The following is a 16,411-nucleotide window of genomic DNA, read 5'->3' on the forward strand; positions in this document are numbered from 1 at the left end:
TAACTGGATATCCATCAACAAAAAATGAAACAAGACCCACACCTCACACCATGCACAAAAATGAAGTCAAAATGGATCAAAGACTTAAATATAAAATCTAAAACGATAAAGATCATGGAAGAAAAAATAGGGACAATGCTAGGAGCCCTAATACATGGCATAAACAGTATACAAAACATTACTAACAATGCAGAAGAGAAACTAGATAAGTGGGAGCTCCTAAAAATCAAACACCTATGCTCATCCAAAGACTTCATGAAAAAAGTAATAAGATTACATACGGATTGGGGAAAAGTTTTTAGCTATGACATTTCTTGCCAGCATCTGATCTCTCAAATCTACATGATACTGCAAAAACTCAACTACAAAAAGACAACCTGATTAAAAACTGGGCAAAGGATATGAACAGGCACTTCACTAAAGAAGACATTCAGTAGCTAACAGATACATGAGGAAATGCTCATGATCATTAGCCCTTACGGAAATGCAAATCAAAACTACAATGAGATTCCATCTGGCCCCAACAAGGCTGGCATTAATCCAAAAAACACAAAATAATAAATGTTGGAGAGGTTGTGGAGAGACTGGAACACTTATACACTGCTGGTGGGAATGGAAAATGGTACAACCACTTTGGAAATCGATTTGGCGCCTCCTTAAAAAGTTAGAAATAGAACTACCATACAATCTAGCTCCTTGGAATATATCCTAGAGAAATAAGAGCCTTTACATGAACAGATATGTGCACACCCATGTTCACTGCAGCATTGTTTACAATAGCAAAAATATGGAAGCAACCAAGTTGCCCATCAATGGATGAATGGATAAATAAATTATGGTATAATCACACAGTGGAATACTATGCATGGAAAAAGAACAATGATGAATCCGTAAAACATTTCATAACATGGAGGAATCTGGAAGGCATTATGCTGACTGAAATTAGTCAGTTGCAAAAGGACAAATATTGTATGAGACAATTATAAGAACTCAAAAAATAGTTTAAACAGAGAAGAAAATATTCTCTGATGGTTACGAGAGTGGGGAGGGAGGGAAGGGGGGGTTTTCACTAATGAGATAGTAGATAAGAACTATTTTAGATGAAGGGAAAGACAACATATAATATAGAAGAGGTCAGCACAACTGGACTAAACCAAACGCAAAGAAATTTCCTGAATAAACTGAACGCTTCAAAGGCCAGTGCAGCAGGGGTGGGGGTTTGGAGACCATGGTTTCAGGGAACATCTAAGTCAATTGGCATAATAAAAACTATTAAGAAAACATTCTGCATCCCACTTTGGAGATTGGCATCTGGGGTCTTAAATGCTAGTAAGCTGCCATCTAAGATGCATCAATTGGTATCAACCACCTGGATCAAAGGTGAATGAAGAACACCAAAGACACAAGGTAATTATGAGCCCAAGAGACAGAAAGAGGCACATAAACCAGAGACTACATCAGCCTGAGACCAGAAGAACTACATGGTGCCCTGCTACAACCAGTGACTGCCCCGAAAGGGAACACGACAGAGAATCCCTGAGGGAGCAAGAGAGCAGCGGGATGCAGACCCCAAATGCTTGTTAAAGATCAGACTTAATGGTCCGACTGAGCCTAAATAGACCCCAGAGGTCATGGTCCCCAGACTTTCTGTTAGCCCAAGACAGGAGCCATTCCCAAAGCCAACTCTTTGGAGAGGGATATGACTGGACTATGGGATAGAAAATGATACTGGTGAAGAGTGAGTTCCCTGGATCAAGTAGACACATGAGATTATGTGGGAAGCTCCTGTGTGGAGAATAGATGAGAGGGCAGAGAGGGGCAGAAGCTGGCCGAATGGACACAAAAATAGAGAGTGGAGAAAGGAATGTGCTATCTCGTTAGAAGGAGAGCAACTAAGCGTATATAGCAAGGTGTATATAAGTTTTTGTATGAGATACTGACTTGGTTTGTAAACTTTTAAAAAAGAAAAAAAAAACAGAAAATAAAAATCCTCACAACTGGACCGATGAGCAACTTCATGATACGGAGAAAAGATTGTAGTTGTCAAGGATTTCATTTTACTTGGATCCACAATCAACAGCCATGGAAGCAGCAGTCGAGAAATTGAACAACGCGTTGCATTGGGTAAATCTGCTACAAAGGACCTTTTTAAAGTGTTGAAAAGCAAAGATGCCACCTTGAAGACTATGGTGTGCCTGATCCAAGCCACGGTATTTTCAGTCGCATCATACGCACGGGAAAGATGGACAATGAATAAGGAAGACCAAAGAAGAACTGACGCCTTTGAATTGTGCTGTTGGTGAAGAACATTGAATATACCGTGGAAAGTCAAAAGAACAAATAAATCTGTCTTGGAGGAAGTGCAGCCAGAATGCTCCTTAGATGTAAGGATGGTGAGACTGAGTCTTACATACTTTGGACATGTTGTCAGAAGGGATCAGTCCCTGGAGAAGGACATCATGCTTGGGAAAGTAGAGGGTCAGAGAAAAAGAGGAAGACCCTCAACGAGGTGGATTGACACAGTGGCTGCAACAATGAGCTCAAGCATAACGACTGTAAGGATGGCTCAGGACCGGGCAGTGTTTTGTTCTGTTGTGCATAGGGTCACTATGAGTCTGAACTGACTCGACGGCACCCAACAACAACAACAAAGTATGTATATAAAAATTTTGCTAAAGATAATTAAAAAATGGTTGCAGCAGTACATGAACAGTACATGCATACAAAAGCTGGACAAAGAATAAATGACGCCTTTTAATTATGGTGTAGGCGAAGAATATGGAATACACTATGGATTCCCAGAAGAATGAATAAGTCTGTCTTGGAAGAAGTACAGTCAGAATGCTGCTTAGAAGCAAAGATGATGAGACTTCATCTCACGTACTTTGGACATGTTATCAACAGGGACCAGTTCCTGAAGAAGGACAGCATGCTTAGTAAAGTAGAGGGTCAGGGAAAAAGAGGAAGACCCTCAACGAGGTGGATTGACACAGTGGTCACAACAATGGGCTCAAACATAGCAACAGTTGTGAGGATGGCACCAAACCAGGCAGTGTTTCATTCTGCTGTACATAGGGTCACTATGAATCAGAACCAACTCGATGGCAGCTAACGAGTGTGTATACATGTGACTATGCTAGGAGGTATATACCTGTAAACATGACAGAATTTCAATGGATTCCCTAAAACATGCCACTTTCAACCCAAGTCTCCCCCGCCCAGTATACTTTGCCACCCTCCTGGATCAGGGCACCACTCTCTGACCTCATTGTGTAAAGAAGGGTCCCATTGTCCACCAGTCTGAGCAGCTTGTTAGGCGTGGTCATGTTATGGGCCACTGATTTCTTTCCATTGTGGAAGAAGGTGTCAGGAGTCCAGATCTTACTAGCCAGGAGATTGTTGAGTGGTAGGATCTTCATGGGTCCATCAAATTTCAGTCTTTCATCATGCCATGTCTGTCGAAAGAATACATCAATGGTGTACTCCTGGGGACAGAAAAGGAGAGAACAGAGCTTGAGTAGATTTCTGGTGAGGGTCCACAGTGTCCTTAAAAACAAATATTAATTATCTTACAATATTTCTTCTAATGGAGTGAAGCAGTACTCTATTAACAGTAGTTACTGGTGAGCAAGGCAAATGAGTATGGTTGAAAAATAATGCCATAGTGATCCATAACTAGGGAGGTAATATATCTGATAAGGCTTTGCTTAGGAAAGTCACTGCCAACACTGCCCCACAGATGATACAAGCTGATCACAAGCCTTTTACTTATGAAAAGACTAGAGCCTCTTCACTATGCAGTGGCATTTTTAGTAAGAACATGTTCCTCATCTTGTCTCTCCTGCTGAACACCAAGAGACAACTTAATCATCACCACAAAACCAGAAATTTCCATTTGAACATGTATCATTTCATTTGTGCTTCAAAATAACAATATGTTTAATGGGATCATCAAAGATGAAAAAATTGAATATATTCACCAACTTCCGCAGTCTGAAATTGATCAAACATGCAATCAAGATGAATTGCTAATTACTAGTTTTTGGAACGTGAAAGTTGGAAACAGAGAAAAAAGACCAATAGTTGAAAAACATGGCCTTGGTGATAGAAAACATGTCAGAAATTCCATGATAGAATTTTGCAAGACCAATGAATTCTTCATTGCAAATACATTTTTTCACCAACATAAACCGTGACTATACACGGGGACCTCGCCAGATGAAATAGACAGGAATCAAACTGACTACACCTGTGGAAAGAGACAATGAAGAAGCTCAATATCATCAGAACAAGGCCAGGGTCCGACTGAGGATCAGATCATCAATTGCTCATATGCAAGTTGAAGTTGAAGAAAATTGGAGCAAGTCCACGAATGCCAAACACACAACCTTGAGTATATTCCACTTGAATTTGGAGACCATCTCACGAACAGATTTGATGCATTGAACACTAATGATCAAAGACCAGAAGAGCTGTGGAATGACATGAAGGGTGTCATACATAAAGAAAGCAAAAGGTCATTAAAATGACAGGAAAGAAAGAAAAGACCAAAATGGATATCAGAAGAGACTCTGAAACTTGCTCTTGAACATTGAGTAGCTAAAGTGAACAGAAGAAATGATGAGGTAAAAAACCTGAACAGAAGATTTCAAAGGGTGGCTTGAGAAGACAAAATAAAGTATTATAATGAAACGTACAAAGACCTGGAGTTAGAAAACCAAAAGGGAAGAACACGCTGGGCACTTGGACAAAATACTGAACGATGAATGAAACATCAGAAGAGGATGGAAGAAATACACAGTCACTGTACCAAAAAGAATTGGTCGATGCTCAAAGATTTGAGGAGGTAGCATATGATCAAGAACTGTGGTACTGAAGAAAGAAGTCCAAGCTACACTGAAGGCACTGGTGAAAAACAAGGCTCCAGGAATTGACACGATACCAACTGAGATGTTTCAAAAAATGGACGCAGCACCAGAGGTGCTCACTCATATATGCCAAGAAATTCGGAAGACAACTACCCAGCCAACCAATTACAAGAGATCCATATTTGTGCATATTCCAAAGAACGGTGATCCAACAGTAAGCAGGAATTATCAAACAGTATCATTAATATCACACACAAGAAAAAATTTTGCTGACATAATTCAAAAATGATTGCAGCGGTACATTAACAGGGAACTGCCAGAAATTCAAGCCAGAGTCAGAGCAGAACCTGGAACCAGGAATACCATTCCTGATGTCAGATGGATTCTGGCTGAAAGCAGAGAATAACAGAAATATGTTTACCTGTGTTAAACTGACTATGCAAAGGCATTTGACTGTGTGAATCATAATAAACTATGGATAATGTTGGGAAGAATGGGAACTCCAGAACATTTAATTGTGCTCCTGAGGAACCTATACATAGGTCAAGAGGCAGTTGTTTGAACAGAACAAGGGGATACTGTGTGGTTTAAAATCAGGAGAGGTGTGTGTCAGGGCTGTATCATTTCACCATATTTATTCAATCTATATGCTGAACAAATATACTGAGAAGCCAGATTATATGATGAAGAACATGGCATCAGGATTAGAGGAAGGCTCACTAACAACCTGCATTATGCAGATGACACAACCTTGCTTGCTGAAAGTGAAGAGGACTTGAAGCACTTACCGATGAAGATCAAAGGCTACAGCCTTCAGTATGGATTACCCCTCAACATAAAGAAAACAAAAATCCTCAAACTGTACTAATAAATAACATCATGATAAACAGAGAAAATAATGAAGTTGTCAAAGATTTCATATTACTTGGATCCACAACGAATGCCCAGGGTAGAGCAGCAGTCAGAAAATCAAAAGATGCATCACATTGGGCAAATCTGCTGCAAAGGACCTCTTTAAAGTGTTGAAAAGCAAAGATGTGACCTTGAAGACTAAGGTGTCCCTGACCCAAGCCTTGATATTTTCAATCACCTCATACGCATGCAAAAGCTAGACGATGAATAAGGAAGATGGAATAAGAATTGATGCCTTTGAATTATGGTCCTGGCAAAGAATATTGAACATATCACGGACTGCCAAAGAACAAATCTGTATCCATAAAAATACAGCTAGAATGCTTCTTAGAAGCAAGGACAGTGAGACTTCATCTCACCTACTTTGAACATGTTATTGGGGGTCCAGTCCCTGAACAAGGACATCATTCTTGGTAAAATATCATCATGCTTGGTAAAGTGCCGTTGAAAAAGGAGAAAACCCTCAATGAGATGGACTTACACAGTGCCTGCAACAATGGGCTCAAACATAGCAACAGTTGTGGGGATGGCACAGGACCAGGCAGTATTCCGTTCTGATGTACTTAGGGCCGCTGTGAGTCAGAACCAACTCGATGATGTCTTACCACAATAGCAACAACAATGGGTTAATATTTTATTGTCTTCAGTAATTAATGAGCTCTTACAGATAAATAAGAGAAAAACATAAATATAAAAATGAGTAAATGAACAGGAAATCCATGAAATGAATAATTGCTAACAAATATGAAGAATATTTTTTTAATTTGCTGTTAATCTAAACACAAATTAAAATAACGATAAATGTTCCAGCTTTTGGTAACAACAGTAAATTGTTTAGACCCATCCTCCTTCAACTATTAATTATAAAATCTGAAATATACTGCTTTTCAGTGTGTGTATATATAAAAACCACCCAAATATATATGTATATATACATAAAGTACTTGAAAGCAATAGAAAGTCATGGAAGGTAGACAGAAACTAGAGGAGAGTTTACCCTTGAAAGATGGCAACATCAATGGATTAAAATTGGGAGTCTGTGTTTTTTTTTTCCCGAAAGTACTCCCCAAACCTGGAGTTTCAGTGGCAAAAGCCACAGCAGCTCCAGGTGGCAGAGGTGATATTTCAGAGCTGGCAGAGAATATGCAAATGTAGGAGTGGGAGTTCTGGAAGCAAGAAAGTCACCAACTAAGTCTGCATAAATTTCTGGCTGACCACTACAATACACACACGGGGGAGGCCATGGAGCCAAGTTAAAAAAAAATCTTGCAAAAATAAAAGGGGGCTCCCCACTGTAATTGTTAAGGTTGTGCGTCAACTTGACTGGGCCATGTTTGGCAGTTATGATGTAGTTCGGCAGTCGTATGATGATGTAATCACCTCCATGATGCAATCTGATGTAATGTTTTCACCTCCATGATGGGATCTGCTGTGAGTAGCCAGTTGAAAGGAAGTTTCCTTCAGGGTATGGCCTGCATCCAATATAGGTGGACTTTCTGGCAAGGCTCATAGGCTTTTGCTCACTCTGGATCCTGCAACTGGCTCTTGATTGTCTGAATTCTGGTTCTTGGGACTTGAGCTAGCAGCTTACCTGCCATCTTGCCTGCCAATCTTGGAATTTGTTCGGTCTCCACAGCCTGTCAACCAGAGGCCTGCTGTCTGACCTGCCAATCTTGGGCCCGCGAGCCCCTGCAGCTACATGAGTCAGGAGAAGCCTCTAGACTGACCCACAAACTTGAGATTTTCCAGCCTCTACAACTATGTGAGCCATTTCCTTGACACAAATACCTCTCTCTATATATTTTGTACCCCTGATGCTACAGTGGTTAAACATTTGGCTGCTAACCAAAAGGCTGGCAGTTTGAATCCACCAGCCATTCCTTCGGAACCCTATGGGGCAGTTCTACTCTTTCCTATAGGGTCACTATGAGTTGGAATTGACTTGATGCCAATGGGATATATATATATATCTATATGCTTTACTGGTTTTCCTTTTCTAGAGAACCCAGCCTAAGACACCCATTAAATGGTAAAACTACTGGATAAGGTTTGTAAGTTTGCTGTTTTCTAGACTGAAGGGATGCCCCAACTCATCACAGCTCAGAAATCTAAAGCTTTATTGATGTAATGTTTCAGAGGATATAACTCAGGGTTGGCGGATGAGGTGAAAATTCAGGAAGAGGCCTTAGAAGCAAGAGAACTACTAACAGGGTGAGTCCCACAAGCTCTTCCTAAATCCTTGACTGACCATTAAACTATACAAGTCATGGGCGACATCTCCAGGTTCCTTGGTTAGAAAAGGAAAGATGCTTAAAATCCTTTGGCTTAAAATTTCCTAATGGCTTCCAATCATACCTGGAATAAGTGACAGATTCCTTCCCTGACCTTGAACGCCTCATAAGCTGACCCCTCCCTTCCTCTGTTAGCTCTTTTCCAACCAGTATGCCCTCTACACATTAGCAAGTCTGGCCTTTTCCTTCTTCCAGGATACCGAGCACATTCCTGCTAAAGGGTAAGGAGACCATATATTATATAAACTGGAACAATTTTGAGAGTGAGAGGAGGGTTGGTTAATGATTATAGCAGGACAATGGGTCTAAACCAGGACTCAGCCCACCAAGAATCTATGAGTTGGGATCGACTAGACAGCACCTAACAACAACAATAACATATCCTTAGCATGTAGAACTCTACCAGGCATATAGAAGATGTGCCAAAATATTTTTAAATATATAAATTATTAAACTAATCCCTACGAAAAGAACTACTAAAAGAAGATTTTCATGTAGTTGAAAATGAAACCAAAAAAAGATGCAAGAAGGAATAGTGAGAATAAGGAAGAGTGAGCATTTTATTTGTTTAAACTTATGAGTAAGATAAACAAATACCTGCTTTCTACAAATGAATATAAAAACCAAGGTAGAATAAATAACTAGAATAAACCAAAGTAGAAGAAGGGAGAGAAGATATGGGGGTTAATACGGTCTTGAATTATTTGGGAGGAGAGTAGTGAAAATGACTACCTTTTGACTTTAAGTCAAGTATGTATATTAACAATTAAAGAAAAAGGAATATAGAAAGTGTTACGATTTTACAGAAGGCAAAAAAAAAGAGAAAATAAAACATGGGAAAAGAGAAAACATAATAGAAATGAACTAACTATAATAAGATAAATTAGCAATGTAGTTATATTCTATGTACAAACAAGAGTCACAGTTAAAGACACATAAAACAGACTGAATGTAAGGGGATGGAAAAATATATATGGACAAATCCTAATAAAAATAAAGGCGGTAGAACTATGAAACACAGGTAGAATGGGCTTGAAGACAAATATTTTTCTTTAGGATAAAATATCATTATATTAAAAAATGGAATCTCTCAAGTAGAAAATATAAAAACTCTAAATTTGTATGTACCAATAACATGGCCCCCAAGTGTCTCAGTTTGTAGTACTGTGTGGGCTTACATTTTGCTGTGATGCTGGAAGCTGTGCCACCGGTATTCGGATACCAGCAAGGTCACCCTTCTCACATACTTTGGACATGTTATCAGGAGCTATCAGCCCCTGGAGAAGGACATCATGCTTGGTAAAGTACAGGGTCAGCAGAAAAGAGGAAGACCCTCAATGAGATGGATTGATACAGTGGCTGCAACAATGAGCTCAAGCATAAAAACGACTGTAAGGATGGCTCAGGACGGGGCAATGTTTTGTTCTGCTGTGCATACGGTCACAATGAGTCGGAACCGACTCAACCGCACCTAACAACGACAACAAAGAAGACCTGTTAATATGATTATTATACAAATTTACGCATCAACCACTAAGGCCAAAGATGAAGAAACTGAAGATTTTTACCAGCTTCTGCAGTCTGAAATTGATAGAATATGCAATCAGGTTGCACTTATAGTTACTGGTGATTGGAATGTGAAAGTGGGAAACAAAGAAGAAGGACCAGTAGTTGGAAAATATGGCCTTAGTGATAGAAATTATGCCGGAGGTCACATGATAGAATTTTGCAAGACCAACAACTTCTTCATTGCAGATACATTTTTTCACCAACATAAATGCTGACTATATGCATGGATCTCGCCAGATGGAATATGGGGGAATCAAATCGACTACATCTGTGGAAGAGGCGATGGAAAAGCTCAGTGTCATCCACCAGAGCAAGGCCAGGGGCTGACTGCGGAACAGACCATCAATTGCTCATATGCAAGTTCAAGTTGAAACTGAAGAAAATTAAAGCAAGTCCATGAGAGCCAACATACGACCTTGAGTATATCCCACCTGAATTTAGAGACCATCTCAAGAATAGATTTGAAGCGTTGAACACTAATGACTGAAGACCAGATCGTTGTGGAATGACATCAAAGACATCACACATGAAGAAAGCAAGACGTCATTAAAAAGAAAGGAACAAAAGAAAAGACCAAAATGGATGTCAGAAGACACTCTGAAACTTGCTCTTGAACGTTGAGCAGCTAAAGCAAAAGGAAGAAATGATGAAGTAAAGAACTGAACAAAAGATTTCAAAGGGCAGCTCAAGAAGACAAAGTAAAGTATTATAATGACATGTGCAAAGAGCTGCAGACAGAAAACCAAAAGGGAAGAACACACTCATCATTTCTCAAGCCGAAAGAAATGAAGAAGAAATTCAAGCCTCGAGTTTCAGTACTGAAGGATTCTATGGGGAGAATATTAAACAACGCAGGAAGCATAAAAAGAAGATGGAAGGAATACACAGAGTCATTATAACAAAAAGAATTGGGCGACTTTCAACCATTTCAAGAAGTAGCATATGATCAGGAATGGATGATACAGAAGGAAAAAGTCCAAGCTGCACTGAGGGAATTGGCGAAAAAAAAAATGGCTTCAGGAATTGACGAATATCAATCGAGATGTGTCAACAAACGGATGCCTCATTGGAAGTGCTCACCCATTTATGCCAAGAAAATTTGGAAGACAGCTATCTGGCCAGCCAGCTGGAAGAGATCCATATTTATGCCTATTCCCAAGAAAGGTGATCCAACAGAATGTGGAAATTATTGAACAATATCATTAATATCATATGCAAGTAAAATTTTCCTGAAGATCATTCAAAAGTGGCTGCAGCAGTATATCAACACAGACCTGCCAGAAATTCAGGCCGGATTTAGAAGAGGATGTGGAACCAGGGATATCATTGCTGATGTCAGATGGATTCTGGCTGAAAGCAGAGAATACCAGAAGGATGTTTACCTGTGTTTTATTGACTGTGCAAAGGCATTTGACTGTGTGGATCATAACAAATTATGGAAAACATTGCAAAGGATGGGAATTTCAGAACACTTAGTTGTGCTGATGAGTAACCTGTACTTTAGATCAAGAGGCAGTTGTTCAGGCAGAACAAGGAGACACTGCATGGTTTAAAGTCAGGAAAGATATGCATCAGGGTTGTATAGTTTCACCATATTTATTCACTCTGTATGCTGAGCAAATAATGCAAGTAGCTGGACTATATGAAGAACAGGGCATCAGGATTGGAGAAAGACTCATTAACAATCTGCATTGTGCAGATGACACAACCTTGCTTACAGAAAGTGAAGAGAGCTTGAAACACTTACTGATGAAGACGAAAGACCACAGCCTTCAGCATGAATTGCACCTCAACATAAAGAAAACAAAAATCCTCACAACTGGACCAATAAGCAACATCATGATAAACAGAGAAAAGATTGAAGTTGTCAAGGATTTCGTTTTACTTGGATGCACAATAACAGCCATGGAAGCAGCACTCAAGAAATCAAAAGATGCATTCATTGGGCAAATCTGCTGCAGAAGACCTCTTTAAAGTTTTGAAAAGCAAAGATGTTACTTGAAGACTAAGGTGCGCCTGACCCAAGCCATGGTATTTTCAATTGCATCATATGCATGTGACAGTTGGACAATGAATAAGGAAGGCTGAAGAATTGACACCTTTGAATTGTGGTGTTGGTGAAAGATATTGAATATACTGTGGACTGCCAAAAGAACAAATAAATCTGTCTTAGGAGAAGTACAACCAGAGTGCTCCTTAGAAGATAGGACAGTGAGACTTCTTCTTACATGCTTTGAACATGTTGTCAAGAAGGATCAGTAACTGGAGAAGGACATCATGTTTGGTAAAGGAAAGGGTCAGCGAAAAAGAAGAGGACCCTCAATGAGATGGATTCACACAGTGGCTGCAACAATGGGCTCAAGCTAACAATGATTGTGAGCATGGTGCAGAACCAGACAGTGTTTCAGTCTGTGGTACATAGCATCGCTATGAGTCAGAACCGAGTCGATGATACCTAACAACAATAATAACATTGACTCAAAATCAGTAAAGCAAAAAAGTGAATCACAAGGAGAATTTGGAACGCCCATAGACTCTCAGTAAGTGAATACTCAATCAGACCAACAATTTTGTGTGATGAGATGATTTGAAGAATGAAATTGACAAGCATAAGCTAATGGATACACATAGACTTAGCCACTTAACACTTAGGAAAACACACAGAGAGTATTTATAAAAAAAATAATTGACCAGTGGTAAGCCATAAGGCAAATCTCAAGCAACACATACACACACAAAGGATGTTATAAAAATACTTTTTAAGAAATTGAAAAACTTGCTACTAGAAATTCGAAGAAACTCTAAAAGGTATTAGAAAATACTTGGAATAGAACAATAGTGAAAATGCTTACATACGAAATCTTGTGAGCTCCTAAAGTGGTACTTGGAGGGAAGTTGATAGCTTCAAATAAGCCTTAAAAATAGCCTCAAGAAGGAAAACTGATAAGCTAATCTACCTCAGAAAAGCAGAAGGGCCACAAAGTACGCCAAGGAAAGTAAAGAAAGGGATGATTCAAATAAGAGCAAAAATCAGTAAAACAAGAAAACAAAAAAATAGCAGTAGCAGGGGAGGTGGTAATAAGTGGTTTAATTTGGGACATAGAAAGATCCCTGGTGCCACAGTGGTTCAGTGTTTGGCTGCTAACCAAAAGGTTAGCGGTTTGAACCTACCAACTGCTCCGTGGGGGAAAGATGAGGCAGTCGGCTTCAGTAAAGATTTACAGCCTTGGAAACCCTATGGGGCAGTTCTACTGTGTCCTATAGGGTCGCTATGAGTTGGAATCAATTCGATAGCAGTGGGATTTTTTTTTTAATATAAACATAGATGCAGAAACCCCAAAGAAAATACTAGTGAAACAAGCCAAGAAATGTATGAAAATAACACACCATTATCAAGTTGGATTCTTCCCAGGAAAGCAAAGATGGCCTACTATTAGGAAATCTTGATGTAATTAACCATAAGAACAGACGAAAGGAGAACAATTATGCAGTCATCTCAATAGGGGCCAAACATTACACACAGACACCACACACACACACACACCTCTTAGAAAACTAGGGTTAGAATGTGTGGTGGATATCCGTCATATTCATTCCTGCCTATTTTCATTTGTTTGGCCTTTCTAGGAAATTTTGCAAAAATCCCCATGAGTCCTACCTTCTCAAATTAGGAGTCAAAACTCAAGTTCCCAGCCTTTCTTGCAAGCTAGAATAAGGTCTATGACCTAGGACCCACTAATCACTCCCTCACACACACACGCCCATGCATACGCACGCACGCACGCACACACACACACACACAAACACACATCCTACAAGAAAGTTCAATTCAGTAATGGCAACATGGGAAAACAGAGTCTGTGTGGGGTTTCTGCTTTTGCTAGTGCAGGTGGTGGCAAAGGCACAGAGTGGCCACTAAAGGCATAGAAGCATGTTCAACCTCAAAAGTAATCAGGAAAATACAAATAAAATCAATTAGATACTATTTCACATACATCAGAGTGACAAAAATAAACTAATAATATGAAGTACTGACAAGGATGCAGAAAAATGGAGTTCTCATACACTGCTAATGGGATTATAAATCGGTACAACCAATCACAAGAGTATTTTGGTCCTACCTGAAAAAGTTTAAAATATGCAAATTCTATAAATTAGCAATTTAGTTGGTAGAGACACACCCTACAAAATACTCAAACATATTCACAAGAAGATGTGTACAAGAATGTTCATTATATAGTTTTTAATAGCTAAAAACTAGAAATAGCCTAAATGCACATTGACGAGAGAATGAATGAATGTATGACTAAATATTCATACAATGGAATAGTTTTTAGCAGTTAAAATAAATGAATTAGAGTTAAATGCATCAAAAAGAGTTTTCAACACAAGGTTAAAGGAATGAGTTATATAATAATTCACACTTTATGATGCCTTTTACATAAAGTTGAAAAATGTGAAAGCCACTCTTTGCTGTTTATGAATTCATGTGATATATACATCCATAGGTATAAGCCTAAATTATGTACCAAAATGGTGAAAAAAATTGAATTCATGGTTGTGATTATCTCAGAGGTAAGAGGGAGAGAGGGTAATGGGATAGAGTAGGGTACACAGGGGATTCACTTGTATCTCTAAAGGCTACTTTTTAAAATATGAAAGCAAATACAGCGATTTTTTAAGATTTAAAAAGTTGGGTGAGGGTACCTATTTTTAATATATTATTCTTATATATCAAAACTATTGAGGAAAATCACATAAGGATTATTTGCTCTATAAGTATCCCATGATCATTGGCCAAAAGCAACCTGATTTTAACCTGACCATTCAAGAATTGCAATCAATTACTTTCTTACAAATTGAGCCCTTGTATACTCTCCAAGGATGATTGCTTCCAGACTGACAACTGAATTCTGTTGTTTTGTGAGGCATTTAAATCAAATCTTCCAGATAATAAGCCTAAGTCTGTCCCCTGGGAAAGACATTTAATACATTTCCTACACTGCGCAGAAATGACACCTAGCTCTTGGGAAAGCATTTTTCGCTTGAATGACTTCAACTCTTGGATACTGCTCAGGTTCCCATAAAGAGCCTACAAGGTTGATTCAACTTTAGCAGGATCTGGAGCTAAGGTAACTGAGAGCTGCATTACAGTGAAGACATTGTCACTGTCCCAGTATGGAAGCCACTCCCCCTTATTTGGGACATCTCCTCCTCCCTCAATGAAAAGAAAACAAAAATCCTCACAACTGGACCAATAAGCATCATGATAAACGGAGAAAAGATTGAAGTTGTCAAGGATTTCATTTTACTTGGATCCACAACCAACACCCATGGAAGCAGCAGTCAAGAAATCAAAAGACACATTGCACTGGGCAAATCCGGTGCAAAAGACCTCTTTAAAATGTTGAAAAGCAAAGATGTTACTTGAAGACTGAGGTGCGCCTGACCCAAGCCATGGTCATACGAATAAGAAAGACCGAAGAATTGACGCCTTTGAATTGTGGCATTGGCAAAGAATATGGAATATACCATGGACTGCCAAAAGAACGAACAAATCTGTCTTAGAAGTACAACCAGAATGCTCCTTAGAAGCAAGGATGACGAGACTGTGTTTCACATAGTTTGGACGTGTTATCAGGAGAGATCAGGCCCTGGAGAAAGACATCATGCTTGGGAAAGTAGAAAAAAAAAGAAGAAAAATTCTTTCTTATTTTTTGGGGGGGGGGGAAAGCAGAGGGCCAGCGAAAAAGACTAAGACCCTCAACAAGATGGACTGACACAGTGGCTGCTACAATAGGCTCAGGCATAACAACGATTGTGAGGATGGCGCAGGACCGGGCAGTGTTTCATTCTGTTGTACACAGGGTCTCTATGAGTCAGAACCCACTCAAGGGCATCGAACAACAACAATCTCCTCCCTCTGCTCTTTGCCTTCTCTCCATCATGGTCTGTTTTGGAGACCCATAATCCTATGCCTCTCCTGGGTGTGTTTAGTCTTCTTGGCATTGCTTGTGCCCTGTGTGCCTACATTACATAAAAGTAGCATAGGAGATTCCTGGTCATGGATTCCTAGAGAAGACCCCAGAGACATGGATCCCTTTCCATACTGCATCTGGGAATACGGTATCCTGAGGACTGAGAGGAAACTGACAGCCTAAGAGGCTTTCAAAATAGACAGAGGCTCCCCTCCATTCTGTACCCCCAACTTCCAGTAACTGAGGGCTTGAAATGGACATAGCCCCTTTTTTCAGTGCTAGAGTGAAAACAAGCAGAGTGATTTCAAGTCCACTGCCACCAGGAAAGAGGTCCCTGTGCTACTTTCTTTTTAATTAGCACTATTTTTTACCCTGTAGTGGCTTCGTATATTTTGACAACTACTTGATGTTCATAGCAGTTGTCAGGCCAGAATGTACGTCATCTGAATCTGTTATCAAGAATTATGATTATAATGTCTTTTATGGGTCTTCATTTCTCAAGCCTCAATTTTATTTTTCTTAAGCAACGAGGTTAGTTCTTTATTGTCTTGTCTCTGCATCATTGCCTGGTTGTTCACTGCATACCATAGGAAGTGTCAAGTGGCAGCTGATACCCGTTACCTAGGAAGTGTCTACACAGTTAAAAGCACCCTGGAGAGAGGGGCATATGGTTGAAAGGACTAAGAATTGGCATTTTAGGTTTCTAAGTTGTTCTCTCCCTGACTTTTCTAAGGCTACTGCTCCTTGCCATCTCTAGTCTCTCACAATTTTTATCAGTATATTTAAATATATA

General features: G+C 39.5%; 1 protein-coding gene across 1 annotated transcript in view; it reads right to left on the reverse strand.

Annotated features, from left to right (window-relative positions):
• The window catches only part of GABRA3 (gamma-aminobutyric acid type A receptor subunit alpha3), a 172,844-nt gene that overhangs the window by 82,062 nt on the left and 74,371 nt on the right, over positions 1–16,411 (reverse strand). The window contains exon 4 of the mRNA XM_003421224.4: positions 3,265–3,485. Coding sequence (XP_003421272.1) covers positions 3,265–3,485 — 221 coding nt within the window. The remainder of the gene's footprint in view (positions 1–3,264; positions 3,486–16,411) is intronic.

The sequence above is a fragment of the Loxodonta africana genome, chromosome X (assembly GCF_030014295.1).
Source record: "Loxodonta africana isolate mLoxAfr1 chromosome X, mLoxAfr1.hap2, whole genome shotgun sequence".
NCBI lineage: Eukaryota > Metazoa > Chordata > Mammalia > Proboscidea > Elephantidae > Loxodonta > Loxodonta africana.